This window comes from Suncus etruscus, chromosome 11, assembly GCF_024139225.1.
Source record: "Suncus etruscus isolate mSunEtr1 chromosome 11, mSunEtr1.pri.cur, whole genome shotgun sequence".
NCBI classification, from domain to species: domain Eukaryota; kingdom Metazoa; phylum Chordata; class Mammalia; order Eulipotyphla; family Soricidae; genus Suncus; species Suncus etruscus.
In genome coordinates, this window is record NC_064858.1 from 78,636,061 (window position 1) to 78,659,043 (window position 22,983).

At 54.1% G+C, this 22,983-nt stretch overlaps 1 protein-coding gene across 2 annotated transcripts; it reads right to left on the minus strand.

Moving 5' to 3' along the window:
* Positions 1–335: 335 nt before the first annotated feature.
* KRT80 (keratin 80) lies at positions 336–19,029 on the minus strand. 2 transcript variants are annotated; one of them, XM_049783487.1, is made up of 9 exons: positions 18,667–19,029; positions 12,852–13,060; positions 8,930–8,990; positions 8,646–8,741; positions 3,402–3,566; positions 2,549–2,674; positions 2,021–2,241; positions 1,224–1,279; positions 336–1,090 (listed from the first exon to the last, which is right to left on the minus strand). In XM_049783487.1, the coding sequence occupies exons 1-9, from the start codon at positions 18,952–18,954 to the stop codon at positions 963–965; spliced, it is 1,350 nt and encodes a 449-aa protein (XP_049639444.1). In that variant the 5' UTR covers positions 18,955–19,029; the 3' UTR covers positions 336–962. The 2 variants fall into 2 exon arrangements, with proteins under 2 accessions (XP_049639444.1, XP_049639445.1); XM_049783488.1 differs by having other exon boundaries at positions 1,014–1,125.
* Positions 19,030–22,983: the final 3,954 nt, after the last annotated feature.

Consider the following 22,983-nt stretch of genomic DNA (forward strand, 5'->3'; position numbering starts at 1 on the left):
TTGGTTGAGCTTTCTAAAGGGTGTTTGTAATTGAGGTCTCCTAGCACTCCCTCCTGGGCTCAGAAGCTCCCAGATCCTCCTGGATGCTGCCTTTTAAACTGTCCTACTGAGACTGGGAGCAGGCATGGAGGTGAGGGATGGAAGAAGGTGGTAGAGGGCTCCTGGGTCCTGAAAAGTGAAGAGCAAAGGGCCAGGCTATGGATAAGAGGCCCTGAGTGGGATTCCAGGGAAGTTTCCCTGGGGCTTTATGGCAGGAGGGGCGATGTGTCCAGAACATGGAGCACTGAAGCCAAGTCATGCTGGGGGAAGAGCTGTTAGGAGGCAGAGAACTGGCACAGGTCTCACTCCCCTGCCAGGACCTGGCCCCCAGAATGGTCATTGTGGCAAGAATAGCTTCTGGAGGATTCTGGGGGCTGGCCTGCACTGTATCTGTGGGGGGTTGCACAGGAGAGGAGAAGGCAGACATGGGATGGGGAGTGGGGCCTTCTCTGGAAACAGCCCCAAACACCTCTTTCCTCCCTCCCATAATACTGTCAGTTCTCTGGGGAACCCAGGGTGGAAAGCCAGGGGGGACTTAGCACCCAATTTCCTAGGGACCCCAGATTCAGGGAGGGTGCCTAAGCAGTGATCCTCAGCCTGGGTGGAAGCAGCCGTCACCCTTCTGAGGCATAGACCAGGCTAGGTTAGAGATGACAGTTTAGGGCAAGGTTGGGCAAAAGGAAGATTTTTGGGGGTGGACCTTGAGGGGAGCAAGAGGCAGAGAGAAGACTGACCCATCCAATTCCAGTTGGTCCCAGGAGGAAGCCATTCTCCTACCCATCCTTAGCCCCCCACTAAGTGAGCATTCTTAGAAACTCTGGGCTCAGGATCAGGCTCATCTCCCTCAGCCTGGAGGACCTCAGGTGCTTTCTGAAGTGCCGCCTGCTGTTGTGGGGTGACTGGTGCTCCCGGGGCCCAAGGCCTTACTCTGAGGCCTCTGACTCCTGCAAGAGGAATTTTTCTGACATCTCGGTGATTTGGATCACGGGCCCCTTTTTGTTCTTCTTCTTCTTCCGGGAGGGGGCTCTCTGGGGGCTGCACTTGGATACAGCTACAGGGAACACAAAGGGGAGGGGAGGGGTGGGGCTGGAGGTTTGGGAGGCTCTTAAAATGCTGCCTTTTGGGTCCTGGACCCTTGCACCGGCCCCTCCCCACCATGGATTCTTGGGCTAAAGCTCACTTACCGGTTCTGGATCTAGACTGCACAGCGCTGACCACAGCCGTTGCAGGTATGTCCATCCTGGGGGAGAAGCGTGTGAGATGTGAGGGGAGCTTGAGATCTGGCTCTGAGATGTCAGATCTGGGAATGGGCAGGTCACGGTGCCACTTCTAGCTCTGAGTTCTCCTGCTCTGTGACACGTATTAGCCATCTTGGGAAACCTCTGTCTCCTCTCTCCTGATCAAATGGCTAACACAAGCCAGGCACTTGCTTACAACAGGCCACATATTTATGACCAGCCCATGTTCCAGATAGGAGAACTTTTGTTTTTGTGCCACACTTGGTTGTGCTCAGGGCTGACTCTTGATTCTCTTGGTGGTTCTTGGGGAACCATATGGGATGTCAGGGATTATAACCTGGTTGGTTGCGTGCAGGTTTGCCCGCTATACCATTTCTCTGACTTCAAATGGAAAAACTTAAGGAAAACAGTCAAGGTCCCAGCTGAACCAGGACACCAAGATTCAGTGTCTTGGGACCGGAGTGGTGGTGCAAGTGGTAAGGCATCTGCCTTGTCTACGCTAGCCTAGGATGAACTGCAGTTCGATCCCTGGCATCCCATATGGTCCCCCAAGCCAGGAGCGATTTCTTAGTGCATAGCCAGGAGTAATCCCTGAGCGTCGCTGGTGTGCCCCCCCTACCAAAAAAAAAAAGATTCAGTGTCTTATTGGAGAAAGCAGCAGGCTGGTCGGCTGTTCTGTGCTCCCTAAGCCCCATCCATAGACCCACCCACCACAAGCCTTACCCACTGCGCCCAACCCTCACCGGCTCTCCTCGCCCTCCACCAGCTTGCTGTAGGTGGCGATCTCGATGTCCAGGGCCAGCTTGGTGTTCATCAGCTGCTGGTACTCACGCAACTGCCTCGCCATGTCCTGCTTGGCTTGCTGCAGGGCGGCCTCTAGCTGGGCCAACTTGGCCTTGGCGTCTTGGAAGGCCAGTTCACCCTGCTCCTCAGCCGCCTTGATGTTCTCCTCCAGTTTTAGGCACTGCAAGCCAGGAGCATAAGAGTATTGGAGAGGGTGGACCAGGTCTCAGGTTCTATTTCTACCCATGGTGGGGAGTCGTAGGAGAGGGAAGGCTATATGGGTTGCACTGAGGCAAGAGGAAGTTCAGTGAGAACTGGAAACACTTTCCGGAGCCAGCTAAGAAGGGAGGTGCCTGTTCCCAGGAGCCTGGCCCTGCTATCTGTGCCCCTCTTAGTGTGCTGGCATGAGGCCTGGAGTGCCAGGGTTTCCATGTTTGTATTTGCTCAACTCTGCTCACCGCCCTCTAGGTGGGTCCCCAGGCTCTCACGTGGCTCTTGACGGACAGGATCTGAGATCTGAGCTTCTGGATGCACACGTTGAGGTCTGCGATTTCACTGCGGCTGCTCTGGAGACTGTTTCCGTACTCTGTGGAGCGGACAGCTCGTTCCTCTAGCTGGAGGGTTGACAGAGGTGGCTGTGAGGGGCAGCTTCCAGAGGCCCTTGCTGCACCTTCCTGCTCTCTCCCACCTGCAGCACCACCTTCTCCTTTGAAGACCACCACTCCATGCCCAACCTCCTCCCCTGCCTCCCTGGGCACCTCTTCCTGTAAGCTGACCCCCACTACCCACGCTTCACCTGGCCTGGCCTTCTGGGTGGCCGTGCTACTGGAGCTTGTGGAGAGTGGGACTATGAGCTCTCCCCACTCTGTCTCCCTCTGCAACTGACACAATTGCTGAACACACACGCTGCAGACCCTGGATGCTCACTTTCCTTCTTCTTAGTCTAAGAGACCACTATTGTGGGCACCTTAGTTATTACCTGCGCTGCTTCTCTTGCCTTACATGATCTGCCTGGAACCTGGTACTGGGAATTCAACTGTGTAGTTGGTTCTGGGGACACAGAGCTATGGGGATATGCAATTGAGCCTGGCTCCAGAAATATATCAGGCTTCAGGAGCAAATACCTGGTCCTGGAGCACACACCTGGCTGTGGTAGCATGCACCTGACCCTGGAGCACATACCTGGTTCTGAGGGCATGTACCTGCTGGTGGACCATGAATCTGGCTCTAGGAATATATACCTGGCTCAGATAGCGTGCTCTAGGCTTGAGGAGCACATACTTGGCTCCAGGATCACACACCTGGCACTGGGAGTACGCACTTGGCTCCAGAAGTACAGACCTGGCTCCGGGAGTATGCTTCTGCCTCCTCCAGGCTTCGAGCTGCAATGGCGTCGTACTGGGCTTTCACCTCCTCCACGATGCCGCTCAGGTCAATGTGGCAGCGGCTGTCCATATCCACAGTCACAGACACATCTTTCACTTGGGTTGTCAGGTCATTCAGCTCCTGGCAGGGCACAGACATAGGGGTGAGGGTTAGTGGCAGCACCAGGGCTCTTAGCCACTACAGACCCCATAGTCTCTTCATTCCTGGGGGAGAAGAGTAGCCCCTTCCTCCTGTCTGTTCCATAAAAATTAGGTCGATGCCTGTCAGCATCCCTCCTGGTCTGGGCTCCGGGAAATGGCTCCACCTCCTTTGGGCTCTGTCTCAGAGTAGAGAAGTGGCAGTGAGGGGCTTCTGTTCAGTCTCCCCTGCAGGCCTCCTTAGTTCTCTACTTCCTACGTCATTGCCCACTGATGGGTGGGACACCATTTTCCTGGCGTGGGTATTTTTCATTGATCTCCACTATGGTCTCTGCCTCCCCCACTGGACAGAGCTCCCCAAGCTGCCTGCAGGTTCTGTTTTCATTTTTGGCTCCACATCTGATCCCACAGATGCTTCACACCTGGAAGCATCTCAGCTTATGGCAGAAATGTCGGGAAGGGGACCTGAAATGATAGCACAGCAGGTAGGGGATTTGTCTTGCATGTGGCCAGCCTGGGTTTGATCCCTGGCACCCATATGATTCTCTGAGTCCCTCCAGGAGTGACCCCTGAGTGCAGAGTCAGGAGTAAGCCCTGAGTACTACCCAATAAACAAAAGAAATATTTAAAAGGAGGTATGGGAATGTTGAGGGCAGTCACAGGGCTTCCCTGTCAGGTTGAAGGCTTGCTGGGCACCAGGACTCAGTCTCAATATGTTCATCTTTTCCTTGACAGTCATGGTCTCTTTCCTCCTCTCTGTCTTTCTGCTGTCCTATGCCAATCCCTATCCCTATCCCAAAGGCTCATGGTGGCCTCCAGTGGTCCTTTCCCTCATCCTTACAGGGCTGGCAGTGGGAAAGGAGTAAAGAAGCTCAGGAACTTCTGCATGCACAGGGCCTTTGCTGCTTCTGCTAGACTTGCTTTCTGACTTGAAGTCCTTCAGGACCATCGGTCTGTGTTTGTACTTAGAGAGATCATGGTTGAGCCTGTGGGCCCCTCGTACCTTCATTCTGTGTTCCTAAGGCTATTGCCTGCAGGTCAGAGAGGGCTAGCTGGAATCCTGTGGGTTGTCCAGTTGTGTGCAACCCCCCTCCACATCTGCCTCATCACATAAGCATCCCTGGTGAAAAGCCTGACCTCCTGGCAGAGTCAGCCTGAATAGTGGTGGGCATATTAAGGGCCCTTGGGGGCCTGTGTCCTGCCTAGAGTCAGCAGGGGGCTGAACTAAGTGCCTAAAGCCTCTCCGAGGCTAACTTGTGTCATAACACAGTGGATGGTGGCCACAGACTCTGCCCAGCTGCCTGGACACATTGGAGGCCAAAACTACCCCAATGGTAAAAACCATGTTCCATCCGGGGTTTGACCTGCAGGGGGAAGCTCTGAGATTCTTGGTCACAGGGTGATGTGTATGTGGGGGCAGGGAGGTTCTTTCAGGGGCATGAACAACCCTGCACTTCTATGGCCTTGCAGGAAAAGGCCTGGGCACTGTTGATTCTCTGCAGGACAATTCTCCAGGCTACTGCTAGGGGCTTGGGGATACGTGGCCCAGTGGAGCCACCTCAGATCCTTTCTAGAAGAAGCAGAAACTTGAACTGGTAAATAGGAGCAGGAAGTTGAGGGTTAGAATATCTGACACCTGCTCAGACTTGCCAGCCTCAGCGGGGCCTCCCAGGGCAGAACAATGCTGGCTGTGTGGCATGGAAGTACCACCCTGGGCTTAGATCCTGCAATAGGCACCTTCAAGTTGGCAAGAGTTAAGCTGAGGAACTGTTTTGAGTTTCTCCAAGGAGCCAAAGTCTGAGGAAGCTGTTGCATATCTGGTCCTCAAATCAGGATAGATAGTAGCTGGGGGCAACGTGTGAGTTGCCAGGCCAGGGCTGATCTGTAAAATGCAACACTTCACAGAAGCTGGCTCCTTTTCTGGCACCATTTCTCAGTAGCTGGTCACAGCAGGCGCCTCTCTGAACATGGCCTGTAAGTGGGACTATAGACCCCAAAACAGAAAACATGCACTAGACATGCACCCTTGTCCAATGATATTGATTTTTTGTTTGTTTGTTTGTGTTTTTTGGCTCACACCCGGTATCGCTCAGGGGTTACTCCTGGCTCTGTGCCCAGAAATCGCTCCTGGCAGGCATGGGGGACCATATGGGATGCTGGGATTTGAACCACCATCCGTTCTAGAATGGCTGCATGCAAGGCAAATGCCCTTCCACTGTGCTATCTCTCCAGCCCCCTCAATGATACTATTTTAAGTGTTTGGGCTATGTTAACAAAGCAAACCCTCACCATGCAAAAGTGAGTTAAAGGCTCTTCTCCTGATTCTAGGCTTTTCAAGAGGAAAATAAAGGCATGCAGGAAAGAATCTGCTCAAGTTCACAGAATCACTAATTCAAAGGCCAGCAGCTCAGTCCAGAGCAGAGCACTTGCCTAGCATGTGGCCTATCTGGTTTTTTTTTTTGTTTTTTTGTTTTTTTGTTTTTTTTTGTTTTTGGGCCACACCCGGCAGTGCTCAGGGGTCACTCCTGCCTGTCTGCTCAGAAATAGCTTCTGGCAGGCACGAGGGACCATATGGGACACCGGGATTCGAACCAACCACCTTTGGTCCTGGATCAGCTGCTTGCAAGGCAAATGCCACTGTGCTATCTCTCCAGGCCCTGGCCTATCTGGTTTTAATCCCTGGCACCACATATGGTTCTCCAAACTCCATCAGGAATGATCTCTGAGTGCAGAACTAGGATTAAGTCCTGAGCACTTCCTGGCCTGGTATGGCCCTGAAACTAAAACTAAAGCAAAAGAAAACAAAAACAAGGGCAAGTGACTGCATTGTTTGATATTTTTTGTTCTGGTTCACAAGGTCATGAAGAGCAATGAGCTCCGTGCCTCCTTGGAACGGGGAACAGCTCACTGAGCATTAGCTCAAGCTAATGCTCTAGTTCAGCAGGTGAAACAGGACTGAGTGTTGGGCAGAGCAATCTTGTGCTCCTTAGCAGCTGTGCCCCGCAGCTTAGCTTTGCCAGGCTCAGGGTGCAGAAACCACACTCTCTAAGGTGCTGGCTGCAGGGCAGTAGACTCTAGAGCTAGTGTCCCAGGAACTCGAGTTGAATCGGCTATAAGGGTAAAATACACCCAGGACTTGGAAGACTTAGTAAGATAAGGGTATATAAAAATATTAAACCTGGGGGGCCATAAAAACAAAACAGCAGTTGAAGCACTGCTAAATATTAGCCTTGCAGGTGGCTGACCCAAGTTCAATTCCTAGAACCCCATAGCTCTGGAAGGAGTGATCCCTGAGCACTGTCGGTGGATAGCCTCCCCCTCAAAAAACAAACAAAAACCAGTCTGCCAGTCAATAGTTTGATTGGGCTAGACACAAATAGTAAAATGATGCTTTCTGTTTAAGATTTTTCACCCCTTTGTTTCTAGGAAAGTTCTGAGTGTCCCTGTGATTCACACTGTATCTCTGTTATACAGTACAGGGGTGCAGTAGGAGGGGATTTTCAACAAAGGATAGTCCTTCCGAGCCTGCTGTGGGGACAAGATAGAAAGCAAATGTGGCCTCGACACACAGGACTGTTTTTCCTGCCGTACCACAGCAGAAGTGCCTCGAGCCCTGGGCATGCTCTTGTCACTCAGTGTTCCCTGTGACAGGCAATGTTCACCAGCAGAAGCTGCATCCTTCACCTGCTTAGCACCCTCCAGAACCTGGGATAGGTGGAAGTCCTCTGCATATAGAGAAGGTCCTGATGGTCCTGTGGCTCCACTCCTGTCACAGAGCTGCATTCTCTACCTTCAACTTCAAGATCCTTTTGTCCAGGAACTTTGTCCTCAGGCCCTCTCCCTGGCATCAACAGGCTGCACCTTCTCAGCTGGGGTCCTCACTCATTTGTACCATCTTTGAGATACCCCTGCCCACTGATTTGCAGTTTGCTCCCTGGTCTCAATGCTTATCAGCTTGCTGTACTTGTGGCCCATTCAAGTCAGGCCTCTGTCCTGGGTTAGCACCTGAGCTCTGGACTAACTGAGAAGTTAGCAGAGCTGAGTGCAGACGCTGGAACGTGGGTCTTCTGCTGTCTACCATGGCTGCCCAGCCCAGCGTGACCAGTCCCCAAGTGTATCCAGAGGCCAGGGCTCCTGTATGTACTATAGGCCTGGCCTGGCTATGGAGAACCCAACCAGAAACACAGCTTTGCTGAAAAACTTCTGTGGGCTGTCTGTTGGGAGAGCCGCCTGCCACCCTGTCACTGGTTTCTGCTGTCACAGAAGCCCAGCCCAAATTCACTGTTGAGAGGCTTAACCCTCCTCTCAAAGGATGGGGGCAGAAGGAAGATCTATGGGGGCCATCTCCAGGGCCATCTTAGTAGAACTCTCTGGTTCAGGGGCTGAAGTGATATTACAGCAGATAGGGCATTTGCCTTGCATGAAGTCACCTACAGTTCTATCCTGGGCATCCATATGATCCTTTGAGGTTGCCAGGAGTGACTCCTGAGTGCATAGCCAGGTGTAACCCCTGAGCATCACTGGGAGTGGCCCAGAAACAAAACCAAATGAAAAGGAACTCCCTGATTCTGGGGGTGGATTAAACTCTGCTCTTTCCTTGAAATGGGGTGTGGACAGAAAGATACTCCCTACTAGGATTCCCAGGACACAGAGTGGAGATAGGAGCAGCACCAGCATGGGTGGCAAAGCCCAGGATACTGGCAGCCTCCAGAGCCTGGCTGGACCTTGTTCTCCCCACCTGGCTCAGGATGTAGGGCCCCAGGGGAATGGTACAGAGCAGCCTCCATCTATCTTTGAGGTCAGCAGCTGGTTCAGCTGTCTTGGTTGGCCGGCAAAGGGAGAGAACTCTGAGCTAGCACTGGGTAACTCAGAGAGCAGTGTAAGAGCTCTGAGCTACACACATAGGCTTCCCTCACAGCGGGGACCTTTAGGAGCCATCTAGGAAATGAATGCCGAGTGCACACATGGGGTTGGTGTAAGGGGCACAGGAAGGTACTTGTGTCCATGACATACCCCCACCCCCTGCCGGTGGGTGCTGGGCAGGCCGTGGGGAGCTTCGCACCTGCTCATAGATGGTTTTCATCAATTCCACGAAGCTCTGCAAGCCTTTCAGCTTGGTCTCCAGTTCAGTGCGCCGAAGACACTCAGCATCCAGATCCTGGGGGTGCAGGAATGATGAGTAGGGGAACAGGACATGAAGGGGTTCTGGGACAGGGGTGGGGTGACCTCAGAGGAAACCTGAGGAGACGGAGTGGAGTGGCAGGTGAATGTGTAGTTTGTGGCCTGGGAATTATAAGATGGGGGATGCCTCTGAGGCCTCGGAGGAAGGTCCTGGGGGCCCAGTACCTTCTTCAGCTGCACGAAGGTGAACTCCATGTCTGTTCGTTTGGAGATCTCCTCCTCATACCTGGGCAGGTGGCAGGATAGACACAAAAAAGCTGCTCAGCAGGTGGGCTAGAAGCCTGGAGTTCCATTAACCTGCTTCCCTGCTCCATTAGGGACCAGCTGGGGGAAGGAGTCTACCTGCTGAGTGATACTCTTATTGTCTGGAGGCAAATCTGCTCCCCATTTGCCTCTGCCTCTGCTCTTGGGAGGACATCCACCCAGTTTCAGACTGCTCTATACCCCCTCTCCAAGAAGTCCTCTTGGTTGTGGAATCCTCTTGGATTCCAGAACTGACCATTCTCACCTGCCATTTATCTTTTTTTTCTCACTCTCCCTCAGTTTAGTCATTTCTTCCTGTCCCTGTTTCCTCTTACTCTTGACTTTGTACTCAGGGCTCACACCTGATGAGTTCAGGGGACAATATGGGGCATGGGGATTGAGCCTATGTTGATGTGTAGAAGGCAAGTGCCCTGCTCACTATACTATCTCTCTTATCATCTTTCTCTTCTCTTGTTTGCTTTTGTGTTGGAAGTGGTAGAGCCTAATTCCAACTCTCCCTAAACCAGCTGTGCCTTCGTCAAGTCCTGGTGTAGTGTGACTTGCCCTCCACCACATCCTCTTCTCCTCTTCCCTTTCCCCCATTCCATCACTATTTCTTGAGGGACAGCAGAGCTTGCTGGTCCTCAGGTATTTGACTCAGGGACCCTTTCTTCCTTTCTTGGACGTCTTTCCTGTCAGGAATGCAGGGGCAGGCAGACGCCACAGACAGAGTTGGCTCTATCACTTCTCCCTCTCAGTCAGCTGTCCTGGGCTTTGGATAGGTGGAAGGGACTTGTGGGTGGAGCCATGGACAGCCCTTCATCCCTGCATCTCTGATCTCAGATCTGACCCTTTGCTTCCAGTGGAGAATCTGCTGATGCTCTTCAGACTTGCCCCAACCCCAGTGGCAGCTGTGAATGTGGGGTCCTTTGGCTTCCTGTTTTCTTCCCTCCTCTCTAGGGAATGCCTGAGTCACTGACAATCTAATTATAGCCGCCTGCCTGCCCTGGTTCCTGACCTCCAGGCAGGGACAGCATCTCCTGCACCCACGTCAGCAGCTAGACTTAACCTTCTCAAGCCTCCGCTTTCACACAGGGACACACTCTAGGGGGCTTGGAAACTGTTTGAGTACAGTCTCCTAGGGGCTCCTAAGCATGTATGAGGCTCTGAGGGAGTAGGTCTTGGGGGTATGAGGCAGTGGGGTCAGGGGGGACTGGATTTCTGGGTCCCTTGCACCTGCACCTGCTTGTTGCATCTGCTTGGGACTCCAGAACCCTGTGCGGGAGGTCCTGGGAAGCTCATCTCTCAGAGGAGGGCTGGCAGGGAGCGTGGTGTTTGGGCTGAGGCGCGATTCCAGAACTGTGCTCTGTGGGCTCAGAGTTTGGCTTCCCTGTGGGGAGCGCCGCGGGCGGGGTGGGGGGACGCCAGCGCGTGTGCTGCTGCGGTCTGTTAGCGTTGGCGTGAGGCTGAGGCAAGCGAGTACAGGCAGGGCATGTATCTGCGCATGGCGGGACCTATCTCCCCCTGCACAGTACTGTGCCCGTGCCCCGGGCCTTTACAGAGCATGGGGAGGCCTGGTTGGTTGCAAAGGGGCCTGGGCCTGGTACTCTGCATGCTCCCTATCGGAGTCTTCTCTGTACTCCTTCACAGCCATCAGGGCCCTGCAGCTTGAACAGGTCCCCCATGGGAACAGAGGGCCCCTGAGGAATTCTCTGTGCTAGGGACAGGAATCTGGGGAACCCCAAGCAGAAAGTTCCTAATCTTGAGCTCTGTGGCCCAGAAGCTCCTGGGGACCCCTCCCCTCTACATGACACATCTCCTTGTAGACCCGGGGAAAAATGACCAGCGCACACAGATGCATGTGTGTATGTGTGCATGTGATACATGTACGTGAGTGTGACATATGTATGTTTGCAGACGTGCATATGTGTGTGCATGTAAATGAGTCTATGTGTGTGGTTGTGGGGTTGTGAATCTGAAATGCCAACCCTCCTCTCTCCTTGCTGCCTTTCGCCTCCTTTGTGCCATCTTTATTCCCCCTTTTCTTCTGCTCCATTGGATGCAGCCCTGGTTCAGCCCCTCAGCCACATAGTCTTGGGCAGCCAGCAGCTTGCACAATTGTGTCTGCCTGAGTCACTTGCTGTGTGGCCTTGGGCAAATTGCTTCCCCTTGCTGAGCCTCTGCTTTGTCCTCAGCAAACAGAAGGATTAGTTAGCTGATCCTTGGGGTCCTTGCTACAACAAAGGTTTTGGAAGTCTCCAACCCCATATAGTCTTAGGTAATGCCATCTCCTCACTTCTACCCCAAATCCACTGCCAAGGTGCCAGCTCCCAACTTCCAATCCATTCTCAGCCCTTTTCAACTTGTCCCCCCCCTCCACTTGTTTATTTCTAAAACTGAAGCTGATCTCATCAGCCTTGTAGAGACAGGGCACACCCCTCCCTGTCAGGGCAGGGCCTGGAGCCTCCTGGGGCCCTGGTCCCTTATAGCTAGGCTGTTACTCCACCCCTTCCTCTGGCCTGCAGACCCGGAGCCCTCCAGAACCACTCACTTCCCCTACCTGAGCTGGGCCCCCTCCCTGGAGAAGGTGAGGAGTCCTGGGCCAAATCTTGGGGAGTCCTGACTGTAAGGTCAGGTGGCTGATGGAAAGCAGGCAGCAGGCCTAAGGAGGGAGCCAAGCCCTATTAGAACAACAAATGTGTTTGTATGATTGTCCCTGTCCCCTACCTTTTAGTGGACTTCTTTTAGGGGCCTGGGAGTGGGCTGTGAGACTGTGTGACTGAGTACAAGACCCCCTGTCTCCGTGCCTCTGCTTCTTTTCCTATCACAGGGACACACGAGGTGCTCACCTTCACGACTTAGGGGGCCAGAGACCTATGAGGCAGCAGTGAAATGAGTCTCAATTCTGTGAGCTGTGAGCTGCGCCATTTTCCCCTTCATGGTTGGGGCCAAAGTTTCTCAGAAGAGATCAATATACCAGGGATGGCACTGGGAAGAGCGGGTCCTCCAGAATGGTGAGGACTGCAGCACACCCCATTGGGAAGTTTCAGCCAAATGCACAGATGAGAAGGCTGACATTCTGGAAACTTCCTAGGCTACAGACCCCGTTCTGAGATCCCCACAGCCACCCTCACCATGTAGCCCTTTGCTGTTAGACCTTCCTACCTGCTCTGCTCAACTGTGACAGCACCTGGCAGGGGCCTGTGAGAGCCTTTATCTTCCATCCCACTGAGGTCTGGCTCCATTACCTAGAGGTGAGTGAAAGCCACCTCCTGCACTCAGACCAGGCTCCCCATTTCTGTCCCTGCATTAGGACCCCTTCCTTGGAAGGGAGATAAAACTCCAGGCCCTGTCTACAACAGGAGCTCTTTTTATTATTTTAGGGAGTGAGCGACACAATCCTGTCTCCAGGCGGACACAGGAGCGAGAGCAAGAGTGTTTACAGCCATCGGCACAGAGAGCCCATGTTGTGGGCTGTACTTGCGAACTGCACTGTATAGGCAAACTCAGGAACAGCAGCACATCCCATCATTACCCAGTGTTTACTTCTTTCTTCTTCCTTTCAGTTCCTTTCCATTGAAAAAAAGTGTTTCGTGTGTGTGTGTGTGTGTGTGTGTGTGTGTGTGTGTGTGTGTGTGTGTTTATGCTGGGAATTGGACCTACTACTCACTCATGCAAGGCAAATGCTCTATCATTGAACTAAGGTGTCCCAGGGTCTTAAAAAATAACCTTTCCTTTTTTTTTTCCTTTCTAGCTGGGGTGCTTCAGACTTCTTTCAGGGGTGCATGTTGGTCCCTACCCTGTGCCCACAGCATCTCCTTTCCCCTGTTCAGGTTCAACCTACCGGATCCGGAATTCTTCCACCTTGTCGAGCATCTGCAGCAGGTTGGCCTCCAGCTGTCCCCGTTCCTTGCTGACTTTGAACAGCTCCTCCTGCAGCCGGCCCTGGTGCTCAGCGTACAGGTGCCCCAGGTCGAAGGGGGCTGCATCCTGGCTCTGCAGGAAGCGCCAGCGCGTCTCCAACAGCTGGTTGCGCTGTTCCAGGGCTTGCACCTGGGGGAGCAGGAGGGCTGCAATGAGCGGGCCTGGCGGGGGCTCATTGGGGAAGGGGCTGCCCATTTTGCCACACACCCACACCCCAGCGGGCCTCACTCAGCACCCTTAGCCCGAAATGCCAATGACTGATGGCTGGAAAGGAAGATGGCAAGATAAGGAGGGAAGGAGAGGGAGGTGGGGCCAATTAGCGAGGGTTCCCAGAGGAGGAGCAGGGCAGCTCCAGGAAAGAAGGGGGGAGCTGGGTGGGAATGTGGGCGGCAGGCTCTCCAGGCCCGCCTGGGGTGTGGGTGGGAGACCCCAGGGAATGTGGGGTGTCGAGGCCCCTTTCCTTCCCCCCCAACAAGCCTGGTCTCATCTTGCTTTGGAAACTTTGCAGGGCAGGGCCAGTTTCCTCGTGAATGCTAATCTTCCCAGCAACCCTGGACTTTGTAGCCTCTCCAAGCCTCAGTTTCCCCCGCTAGCTGCACTGGGTATTTTTACCCACCCTGTGTGCCTTTGCGGGTCACTGGGAGAGGTGAGCTTTGCAACAAGGGCTGCACGAGGGCCAGGCCTGGGGTACCAGGCTGTTGGCCCTGAGATCTGAACTCCTGAAGCTGCCTCCTTGGGTGGAATACTGACCACTGCACCTCTGACCACAGACAGTCACCTGCCGTGGTCTTATGAGCCCTGGAGCCAGGCAGTTTGGGTTTCAAGTCTGTAGCATATGCCCTTGTTTGCCACTGGGGCTCCCAGGCCTGGTGCCCACCTGGCCCACTTAGGTCCAGGTTGTCCCAGAGGATCTAAGGATCAGGAGCCTCTCAGGCAGCCCAGCTCTGCCCTCTAACAGACCAGCAGGCTATAAACTATGTTACCTCCACTTCTCCATTTAATCCTTCAAGAGTATCTGAACTCCTTCTCCAGAGTCAGCCTGACCCTCTCCAGATAGACACGTCCTTTTCTTCCACTGAGTCCCCAGTTTGTCTTTCCTCCAATGACCTACGTCTTTCCAGACTCACGGAGGCCGTCTGCGTCCTGTTTTCTGCAATCCTACTCCCTAATGCCCTGGACACTGGGAGGCCCCAGAGGCCATGGGGACGGTTGTGTGGGGATCCTGGTAGTGTGGGGATTCTGTGATCAATAGCTGGGATAGTCTTGGACACAGCAGTGGCTGGTCTTCCTCCACCCACTCTTGGCTCCAGGTTCCAAGTCACAGCCTGAACAAGCCAGCAACACAGCCAGGAGCCTTTGGGATCAAGCTAGTCTGTGCCTGTTGTTACTGAGGTGGAGATGGGCACTCAGGGCCGCTGAGACACTTGTGTGGGGGTCACACAGCAATTTGGTGGCTCAGGGGATGCAGCTGCCCTCTGTACCATCAGGGCTCTCTGTTCTGTGAGTCTGGGTGCCAGAGCACACTCCCTTCCCTTGGTGGTCTGCTGTCCCTAAGTTTATCCCATGTCCCTGAGAGGTCCACTGTGCTCTGCAGTACCCACACACCAACAGTGCTATGAGCGCTCTGGGGCTGCCAGTCGCCTGCTGGGCTCCTGGTGGCTGTGAAGGAGCCAATCTGACCTGTGAGTTGCCCTGTGAGCTGTGACCTGTGAGCTGCCGCACTGCTCTGATCACATCCAAACAGGTTCCGTGGGGATGGAGGTGAGAGCCTGTCCTTCCTACCCTGTGTGAGAAAGACATGGTGGGGGAGGCATCCGCTCACCCCACCTTGCCTGCGTTTGGGCAAGCCAGAGCCCCATGTTTACACTGAGGGTGGGGTGAGAGGAGAGGAACGAGGCTTCTCTCTCCACCCAAAAGCAATGCAGACACTTTGACACCAGGAAGTCCTCCCCATAGTCTAACCTCAGTCCGTCACGCTTCAGTGTCTGCTTGCCTCTGGAGGTGGGAGATCCTGGGCACCCCCTCCCCCAGCACCCTGGTTTCAGTGGGTGGGGTTGGAGAGTCTTCCCCCACCCAGGGCCTTCTCTCTTGGAACAAAGACTGGGAGGAGGTTCATTCCGCACCCTGTCAGATTCATTGCCTTTAACTTGTCAAGAGTTGGGCCCTCATTCCCCTTCCTCTGGCTTCAGGTCCAGCCCCCAGCTCTGACATTCTCCCTGGCTGTTCTGCAAGTCGGCTGGACTTGCAGACGTACCATCTCACCAACAAAACAGGCCCTCAAACACAGAACTTCACTGAGCCCTGACTCTATGGCACTCGGCTGTATTCCCCCTGACACTCAGGGTCAGACGAGTTGAGGAATGATTTTCTGGTGGGTGCTGATCAGCTGGGCCAGGAGCTCAACTTTTATGCCCTGCTTTGAATTGGATGAAGACTGTCCCATTGGAGCCTGGGCTCTGTGTCAGGAAGCTTTGCATTTGTTTTTTTGCCGGCAGGCTCCAAGAACTCAGGGGAGACGGTTCTTCCTCCCTCTGTGCACTGCACTCTCCTAGTTCACTCCACAGAAAGGGCCACCACCACCATGGCCTGCCAGTGTAGGCTCCCAGATGTCTCCACCTTTTCTGCTCCTGCCCTCTCTCTGGGGATCCAACCAGCCAGATCATCTTTCTTACTGCAGCCTGCCTGGGGCCTCCTTTTGGAGCTGGAGCAGAGCAGGGAGGTAGGACAGGATACTGTCCAGCTTGTGATTAGAAGAACCAGCCTTGTTTCAGGGACTTCAGCTGATTCCAAGGGGCTCTACCTTCCTTCCCGACCTTTTCTCCTTGGAGCAGTGAGAACACACTCAGCAGGTGGACAGAGCTTCTTAGAGCTCTTAAAGCCGATGTCAGTGGCAGATGGATATGCTGACCCTAGACCAACAGTGAGGGGCAGTTCATCTGAATGATGGGGCTTTGTTTCTTGGTGTCTCAGTGCCAGAAAAGGCTATTTGCTGGGTTCCCCTTCTCTCTACGACAGCCCTGACCTCCCAGCCCCCTGCTGCTAATCCTAGAAGTGCCTTTGCTCCCTCCTCCAGCTGCTCCCATCCTTTCTTCTCTTGTGTTTTTGTCTACAAGGGCCAATCTAAATTTTAGGAGTTCCATAGGCTGGGGTCCTTTATAGAGTTTAAAGGGAGCCTTCCAAGCAATGCAACTTGGTCTGTTCGTGAGGCCTGACAGTCTGATGATATTTTAGTAGGCCACGAGATACTGGGAATTGTACTCAAGGTAAGTGTTCCAGCTCCCTAAACAATCTCCCTGGCTCTTGTCTATGAGAGTTTTAACTTAATAGTTATTAAAGCATATAGATGTCCTAGATGTGCTTTAAGTGCCTTTTAGAAAAAGCCCAGGGGCTCGGGATGTGACTCAGTGGCAGAATATTGCCTTGTATGTGTGAAGCCGTTGGTTTAATCTGGTCCAACATTAAAATAAAATAAGGGGCCGGAGCAATGGTGCAGCAGTAGGGCGTTTGCCTTGCATGCAGCTGATTCAGGATTTGATCACAGTTCGATCCCCTGGTGTCCCATATGGTCCCCCAAGCCAGGAGTGATTTCTGAGCTCATAGCCAGGAGTAACCCCTGTGCGTCATTGGGTGTGGTTCAAAATAAGTAAATAAATAAAAATTGGGGCTGGAGTGATAGTACAGTAGTAGGGTGTTTACCTTGCACGCAGCAGACCTCTACTGACCCAGCATCCCATATGGTCCCCTGAGCCTATCAGGAGTAATTTCTGAGTGCAGAGCCAGGAGTAACTCCTGAGCGCTGCTGGGTGTGGCCCCAAAACCAAAAACCAAACCAAAACAGAACAATTAAATTAAATTTGGGCCAGAGAGATATTTTGGGCTTAGCTCAATAGACTGTGTGAACGCAGGAGCCCCTGTTTTGATCCCCAGCATCTCATGGTCTCCAAACACCCCAGATATAGCCTCCTTGCATTGGGCCAGGAGAAGAAGCCCTGAATCCAGCTGAGTGTGGGTCCTCCAACATGAAATAAAAAAACAAAAGATTGCTCTTGATTCAGGCAAGCGCACTGCACAATGCTGCAGAGATTCAGAAAGGTGTAGGGAACACTTTGCCTGAGCACTTACATGGGCCAGGCCTCACTTAGAATCATGACCCCCATTTTCCCCCATTATATTTCTCCTCTATGACCTCCATGGCCTTTCCAGGGAAGAGGATCAGGATTTAATAGATTTTTTCTTTAGGTGTCCTTGAGCAGCACCCCATTTCCTCAGGCTGGCACCCCTGGTTCTATGTCTCCCACTTCTAGGCTGCTTATCTTAAAGCAAAAGCTTGAAATGTGGGGACAAGTCATGGCCCTTAGGCACAGGATCCAGCCCATGGTTCCCCTCCAGTCCCCATGGCAGAGGCATAGGGTGATACCAGCCCTGCATAGGGAGAAATGCCACCCATGGGAGCCAAATTACAGAGCACGGCACAGCTTTCCTTTTAAGGGATTAGAGCGGGCTTGGGAAGGCAGTGGCTTTGCAGAGACCTGCCTCGTAGGGCAGGGGAGCCACCAGGCAGTGGGGGGCTTTGTGTGGTCCCCGCCCCCTGTGGGGTGCTCTGTCTAGTCATCACATCCCCTCTGCCACCTGGGCACCCAGTAGTGGGCACAGAGAGGGGCTAGGCAGTTCCTGCCATGTCAGTGCTTCCCTCCCTCTGCCTCTCAGCCTAGTCTCTGGAACCCCACTGTCTGTGTGTGTGGGGACACGGAGCAGAGACTGTGAGGGACGGACATGGATTGAGAAGGTGTCCAAAGAACACGGCTCTGCTTCAGGGGCAGAGTCAAAAAGCCTGAATTTTCGCCATCTGTCAAACGGGCATAGCACGACTTTTTTCCTTAGGAGGCTGGGGGAACACAGTACTAAGTGTGGAACTGTAATAATGTAATATTATTATTACTGTGGCGATGCTTGTCCTCAGGCCAGCGGGGCAGGAACTGAGAAACAGCACAGGGAGAGCTAGTCAGGAAGGGTTACCCTTGGGATAGGTGAGTGAGGAGCAGATACGGAGGTGGACGAGGCTTCCTCGGAGACCTTAAAGCCTTTTCTAGAGCCAGAGATGGACACACACCTGCTTCAGAGAACTATTCCTACCATGGAGGGAGACAGGCTGGGTGCAGGAAGGCTGACGGCCTGCTCCTCACTCCCAGCATCTATTCTCCCCCCCTTCCTATCTGCTTGCACTCTACGCCGGAGCTGCTTTGGCCAGCCCCACCTGGCCCTTGCCTTGTCAGCAGGGTCAGTGGCCTGAGAAAACGGTGGGCCACTCCAAGGTCACTCTCATGGTCAGCGCGCCTCACCTCGGGGACCACGCCCACTGAGCACACCCCCCAGGGAGACCACACCCCTCGGGCATTGCTACTAGAGGGGGCTTCCCCATCCCACTACTCCACTCCTGGGGCAGTCTGCTGGTAGGGGTAGGGAGACTTCAGGCCCCACAGCATGTCATGATCCATCCTGTCCTGGGCCTCCGAGCTTTCTTTCCCCTTGGCAGGTGGCTCCGAAACTTTTCTCCCTATCTCTGCTCAGAGCAGGCCTGCCAGGTCTGCAGGGCCATTGGCTGCAAGGGGGTGGGTGTGGGAAACATGGAGCTCTGCCACCTCCCTACCTGCCCAGGCCCGATGGAAACTTCAGTCTTGTCTGGGGAAGCCCCCAAGCCCTGCCCCACCATCCCATCTCCTCTTCCACTCACTCACCTTGCCGATCAAGGAGGCAAATCTGTCATTGAGGACCTTCATCTCCTCTTTCTCCTGCGTCTTCTGCTGCTGGATGGCTGGGTCCACCTTGAGGTCCAGGGGCACCAGCAGGCTGGGGTTGACGGTCACCTTGGGGAGGGTGCCAGCCGGCCGGCAGCCGGTCAGGCTTCTGGAGCTGAAGCCCGGCCCGGGGGCCCATCCCGAGGTGCCGAGCCAGGAGCATCCTGCCGGGCTCGCCTCACAGCTGCTGAGGCTGCTGAAGCCCACGACGCAGGAGCGGCAGGCCATGGCAGCCGGCCCCCGGGCCCGGGAGCCGGGAGGCTGCAAGCTGGGCGAGTGCACAGAGGGTGGCGGGCAGCTGGCTCCGGCCACAGGCAAGGCAGGCTGGGGACTGGGGAGCAAACACCTGTTGGACAGTGCTCATTAGCCCCGGGAGGGCGGGGCGCCTGCAGCCCGACCGACCTGTTAGGAGATGGGGCGCTGCTGCCCCGCCTCCCGCCCCACGCACGCATCCCCATCCCGCAGGCAGGTGACTGGGGCGCTCTAGGCAGCCCAAAGCAAAAGCTGGCTCTGGCTCAGGGAGTGGGGCTAGGCTGGGCTCCGTGATTGGGTGCTTGGTTGGGACGCAGGCCAAGGCCACGCGGAAGGAAAGAGCCAGAGAGCAGGCTGAGGATGCACCTCCCACCGCAGCCTGGCCGCATACCTGAAGTCTGACGTGGTCCAGAGCACATAGTTTTGGAGGAGATGAGGCAAGCGCAAGCACTGTGTGAATGCCTCATCCCCCACCCCACACACCTTCCGGACCTGCTTGGAATCCCGTCACCTTCTTTACTGACCTGGCCACTCTCCTTGACTCTCCCATCTGCCTTGGATCTGTGCCCCTGCAGAGTTCCCTCTTGGATGGAAGGAGGGGAGAAAGCAGGAGCAGGCAGACCCCTTGCATGGTTGAGGCTGGGCTGGCCTCCCACTGGGCAGCTCACTCCTCCTGCACCTGGGCAGATTCCTTCTGCCTCCTGTCCTTACTGGAAAACAGAAAGGAAGAGCAACTCATACCTGGTGGGGTCCGCATGGGCAGAAAGGCAGTGGAGGGGTGCACCTGGCCCAACTGACTTCAGGTTGGAGTCTAGAAGGTGGAGAGCAGGGCACCACCAAACACAGCTCTGTATGTGCCCCCATGCCCCCACTGTTCTTATTCTCCTCCTCTTCCCTTTCCTCACCTCCTCTTCTCCAGCTTCCTCCCGTGTTTCTTAAATATCAAGTGGAGATGAAAAATGTTTATGCTCCCAGAGATGTTTATAGCTCCTTCCCTAGGCTGCTGAGCGTCTTTGAGGGGGGCTTGGAAGGGGGAGAGGGGTCAGTGCATAAGAGAGGGGGTATTGGGCCCGGAGAGATAGCACAGCGGCGTTTGCCTTGCAAACGGCTGATCCAGGACCAAAGGTGGTTGGTTCGAATCCCGGTGTCCCATATGGTCCCCCGTGCCTGCCAGGAGCTATTTCTGAGCAGACAGCCAGGAGTAACCCCTGAGCAATGCCGGGTGTGACCCAAAAACAAAAAAAAAAAAAAAAAAAAAGAGAGGGGGTATTGGGTGGGCAGCCCTGGTTCCTTAGGGCCTGCCACACTCTATAGAAGTTACACATCTACCTGATTCCCTTTTATGTTACAGGGGTTTCTCCAACAGGCCCCACGCATTTGGGCGCTATCAGGGCTACATCTGGTAGAGCTGGGAGGTATGTGTTGCCAGGGCTTCACCTATGCTAGCACATGCTCTGCCACCTCAGTTGTCTTCTCCTGGAGCCTTCCAAGTCCATATTAAGGTAGGATTCCAACTCTAACAGAAGAGTTGGGTGACCAGGTCACAGTGATGGTGGCTGTGTCCTTATTTCAGGTATGCGTGCCTCTCCCCCACCCAGCACCTATTTTTGGGGGCCCACTCAGGCCTCCTACCATCTTTGCTCTGACCTGGTATCTGAGTGGCATGTGGTCCAAATCAGTGCCCTGCCCTCTCGTCGCGCTCTGGAGCAAGCAATGGCATGAAGGCTCACTTTGTCAGGCCCAAACAGCAGCAAACAGGGCAGCTCCGTCCTCCCCATACTTCTTATAAAGGTGCCCGATCTGTACGATTTCCACCTTTGGTAGGTGTTTCAGTCTTGCTGGACAGGGCAAGGTAGAGGCCTCCTTAGATCTGAGCCCCCACATCTGTCATTCCTGGAAAGGGCAATAGGACAGGAGGGCAACTGCTCATTCTACCTTCAACTTCTCAGAGCTCAAGAGTGCCTCTGAGCCAGCTTTGATCATCCTGTTCTCTGCTGTGACCCTCACCAAGTGAGGTCACATAGTGATCATTTCTGGGCCCTCACTTGGCTGGCCCTTCTTGGGGGTGGAGCAGCCTCTTGAAGATTTGAGGTGAGATGTGGTATCTATCTGTGGCTGCCTCTGCCCCACATTCTCCCTTGGGGACAGTGCATATTTCCAGATACTTGATATGGGAGACTCTCTCTCCCCGTAAAAGCTTAGACACACAACACTCCAGATGCATATTCCATCCTACCTGTCCTTCCTGCCCTATGCCATCCTTAAATAGACAGGCCCCTGCCACCCATCCTCTCTGAAAGGACCCCGGGCCCCAGGGAACACCCCCAGGAAGCCTTGGGAGTGAGGGGAGGACCAGGCTTTTTAGTCTGTATTGGGGTTAGGAGTTAGATCCTGGGCAGTCTCCAAGCCCCTTCTGGGGGGTGGGATGGGGAAATACACAAACTAACTACCATCTCGGGGCTCTGAGGGTTTGGTCTTGGCATCTGGCATCCAACTTATAGGGTGTGTGGAGCTTGGGAGGACCAGATGTTGGTTGGTTCTTACATGGTCCAGATATAGAGATATAAGTCCCTTCTCTCTCTCTGATCCATCGAGTCATTGATGGAGACTGGGGAGCGGCAGAAGCTGGTGGGTGGGTGGGGGAGTGGCGGTGGGCAGGCTGGCTAGAGCTGAGGAAGGTGGTGTGTGGATTGGATGGTCCAAGAAGCTTGGAAATTGTTCTCTAGGCAGCAGGGAAGTTTCTATTTCTTTCAGCTTCCATCCTCTCTCCCTCCCAACCTTTGTGCTGTCTGGCTTCCCTCTCACGCCTCCTCTCAGTTTCCGTCCCTCCCCTCCCACTCACTGTCCAGGCCCTGGGGCTCTGGGGCTCTCAGTTCTGAGGGAGGAGAAGCACCCGCAGGATGGCCTTATGGGAATGGCATCCCTGTGTCACAGTTTCAGTGCCAGGTGGACCTGGGATATAGCAGGAGAGAAGCGCATAGTTGCAGGATGAATGTGCCTGTGAGACATGCCGAGCTCTCGGGAGGGACTGACTCCTGGGCGACAGGCAGGAGCTCTCTCTCTAGGAGACACTTGGAGAAGCATGGACCTTCCCTCCAGGGCAGGATGAGAGGGCAGCCCCTCCTCCTAGACCAGCCCACTCAGGTTCCTGTCTATCTCTCCTCTCTTCTAATTGCAGTGCCTCACCCAGAGTCACCTCTTAGACTCAGGACTTCTTTCTCCCTGAGGAGGTTGGACAGTCTGTTCTCCTTTCTCTGACTGTCCCTTTGATAGGGGGACAAAGGGAAGTCCTATCAGGGGGCCATTCTTGGGTATGGGATGGAACTAGGGCTATGACATAATACCTGTGTCTGTGTGAAAAACAATTTCTTTTTTTTTTGTTTGTTTTTTGTTTTTTTTTGTGTGTGTTTTTTGGGTCACACCCGACAGTGCTCAGGGGTTACTCCTGGCTTCATGCTCAGAAATTGCTCCTGGCAGGCACGGGGGACCATATGGGACGCCGGGATTCGAACTGATGACCTTCTCCATGAAAGGCAAACGCTTTACCTCCATGCTATCTCTCCAGCCCCAGTGGAAAACAATTTCTGAGGACACCAGAGCTAGGGATGGGGGAGCTGAGAAATAATTTGGGAAGGATCAGGAAAGGGGGAAACTAATGGCAAAGACAGCTGCCCCAGAAGCTTCTCTATATGCCAGGAAGGCCATGGAGAAGTGTGTGTGTGTGTGTGTGTGTGTGTGTGTGTGTGTGTGTGTGTGTGTGTATGAGAGAGAGAGAGAGAGAGAGAGAGAGAGAGAGAGAGAGAGAGAGAGAGAGAGAGAGAGAGACAGGGAGTAAGAGAGAGAGAGGAGTCGGGTTATTAGAGGCCTGATGTTGGTAGGGAGTGTCGGGAGCTGCTGAGCTCAGAGGACCTCTTGGGGGTCCCCAGACCTTTTAGTGTGTTGCTCCTTTCCTCTCTGTTGTTCATTCTGAGGCCCTTCTTTCCCTGCCCTTCCTTTATCCTCCAC

What these genes read in the sequence shown, in the direction of transcription:
- KRT80 (XM_049783487.1), bottom strand. Translation starts at nt 18,954, where the DNA reads ATGGCCTGCCGCTCCTGCGTCGTGGGCTTCAGCAGCCTCAGCAGCTGT. An exon ending in GTGGAAGAATTCCGGATCCG is followed by an intron (nt 8,991 to 12,851) that starts GTAGGTTGAACC and finishes CCACCTGCCCAG; the next exon opens with GTATGAGGAGGAGATCTCCA. An exon ending in TGAAAACCATCTATGAGCAG is followed by an intron (nt 3,567 to 8,645) that starts GTGCGAAGCTCC and finishes GTGCCCTGCCAG; the next exon opens with GAGCTGAATGACCTGACAAC.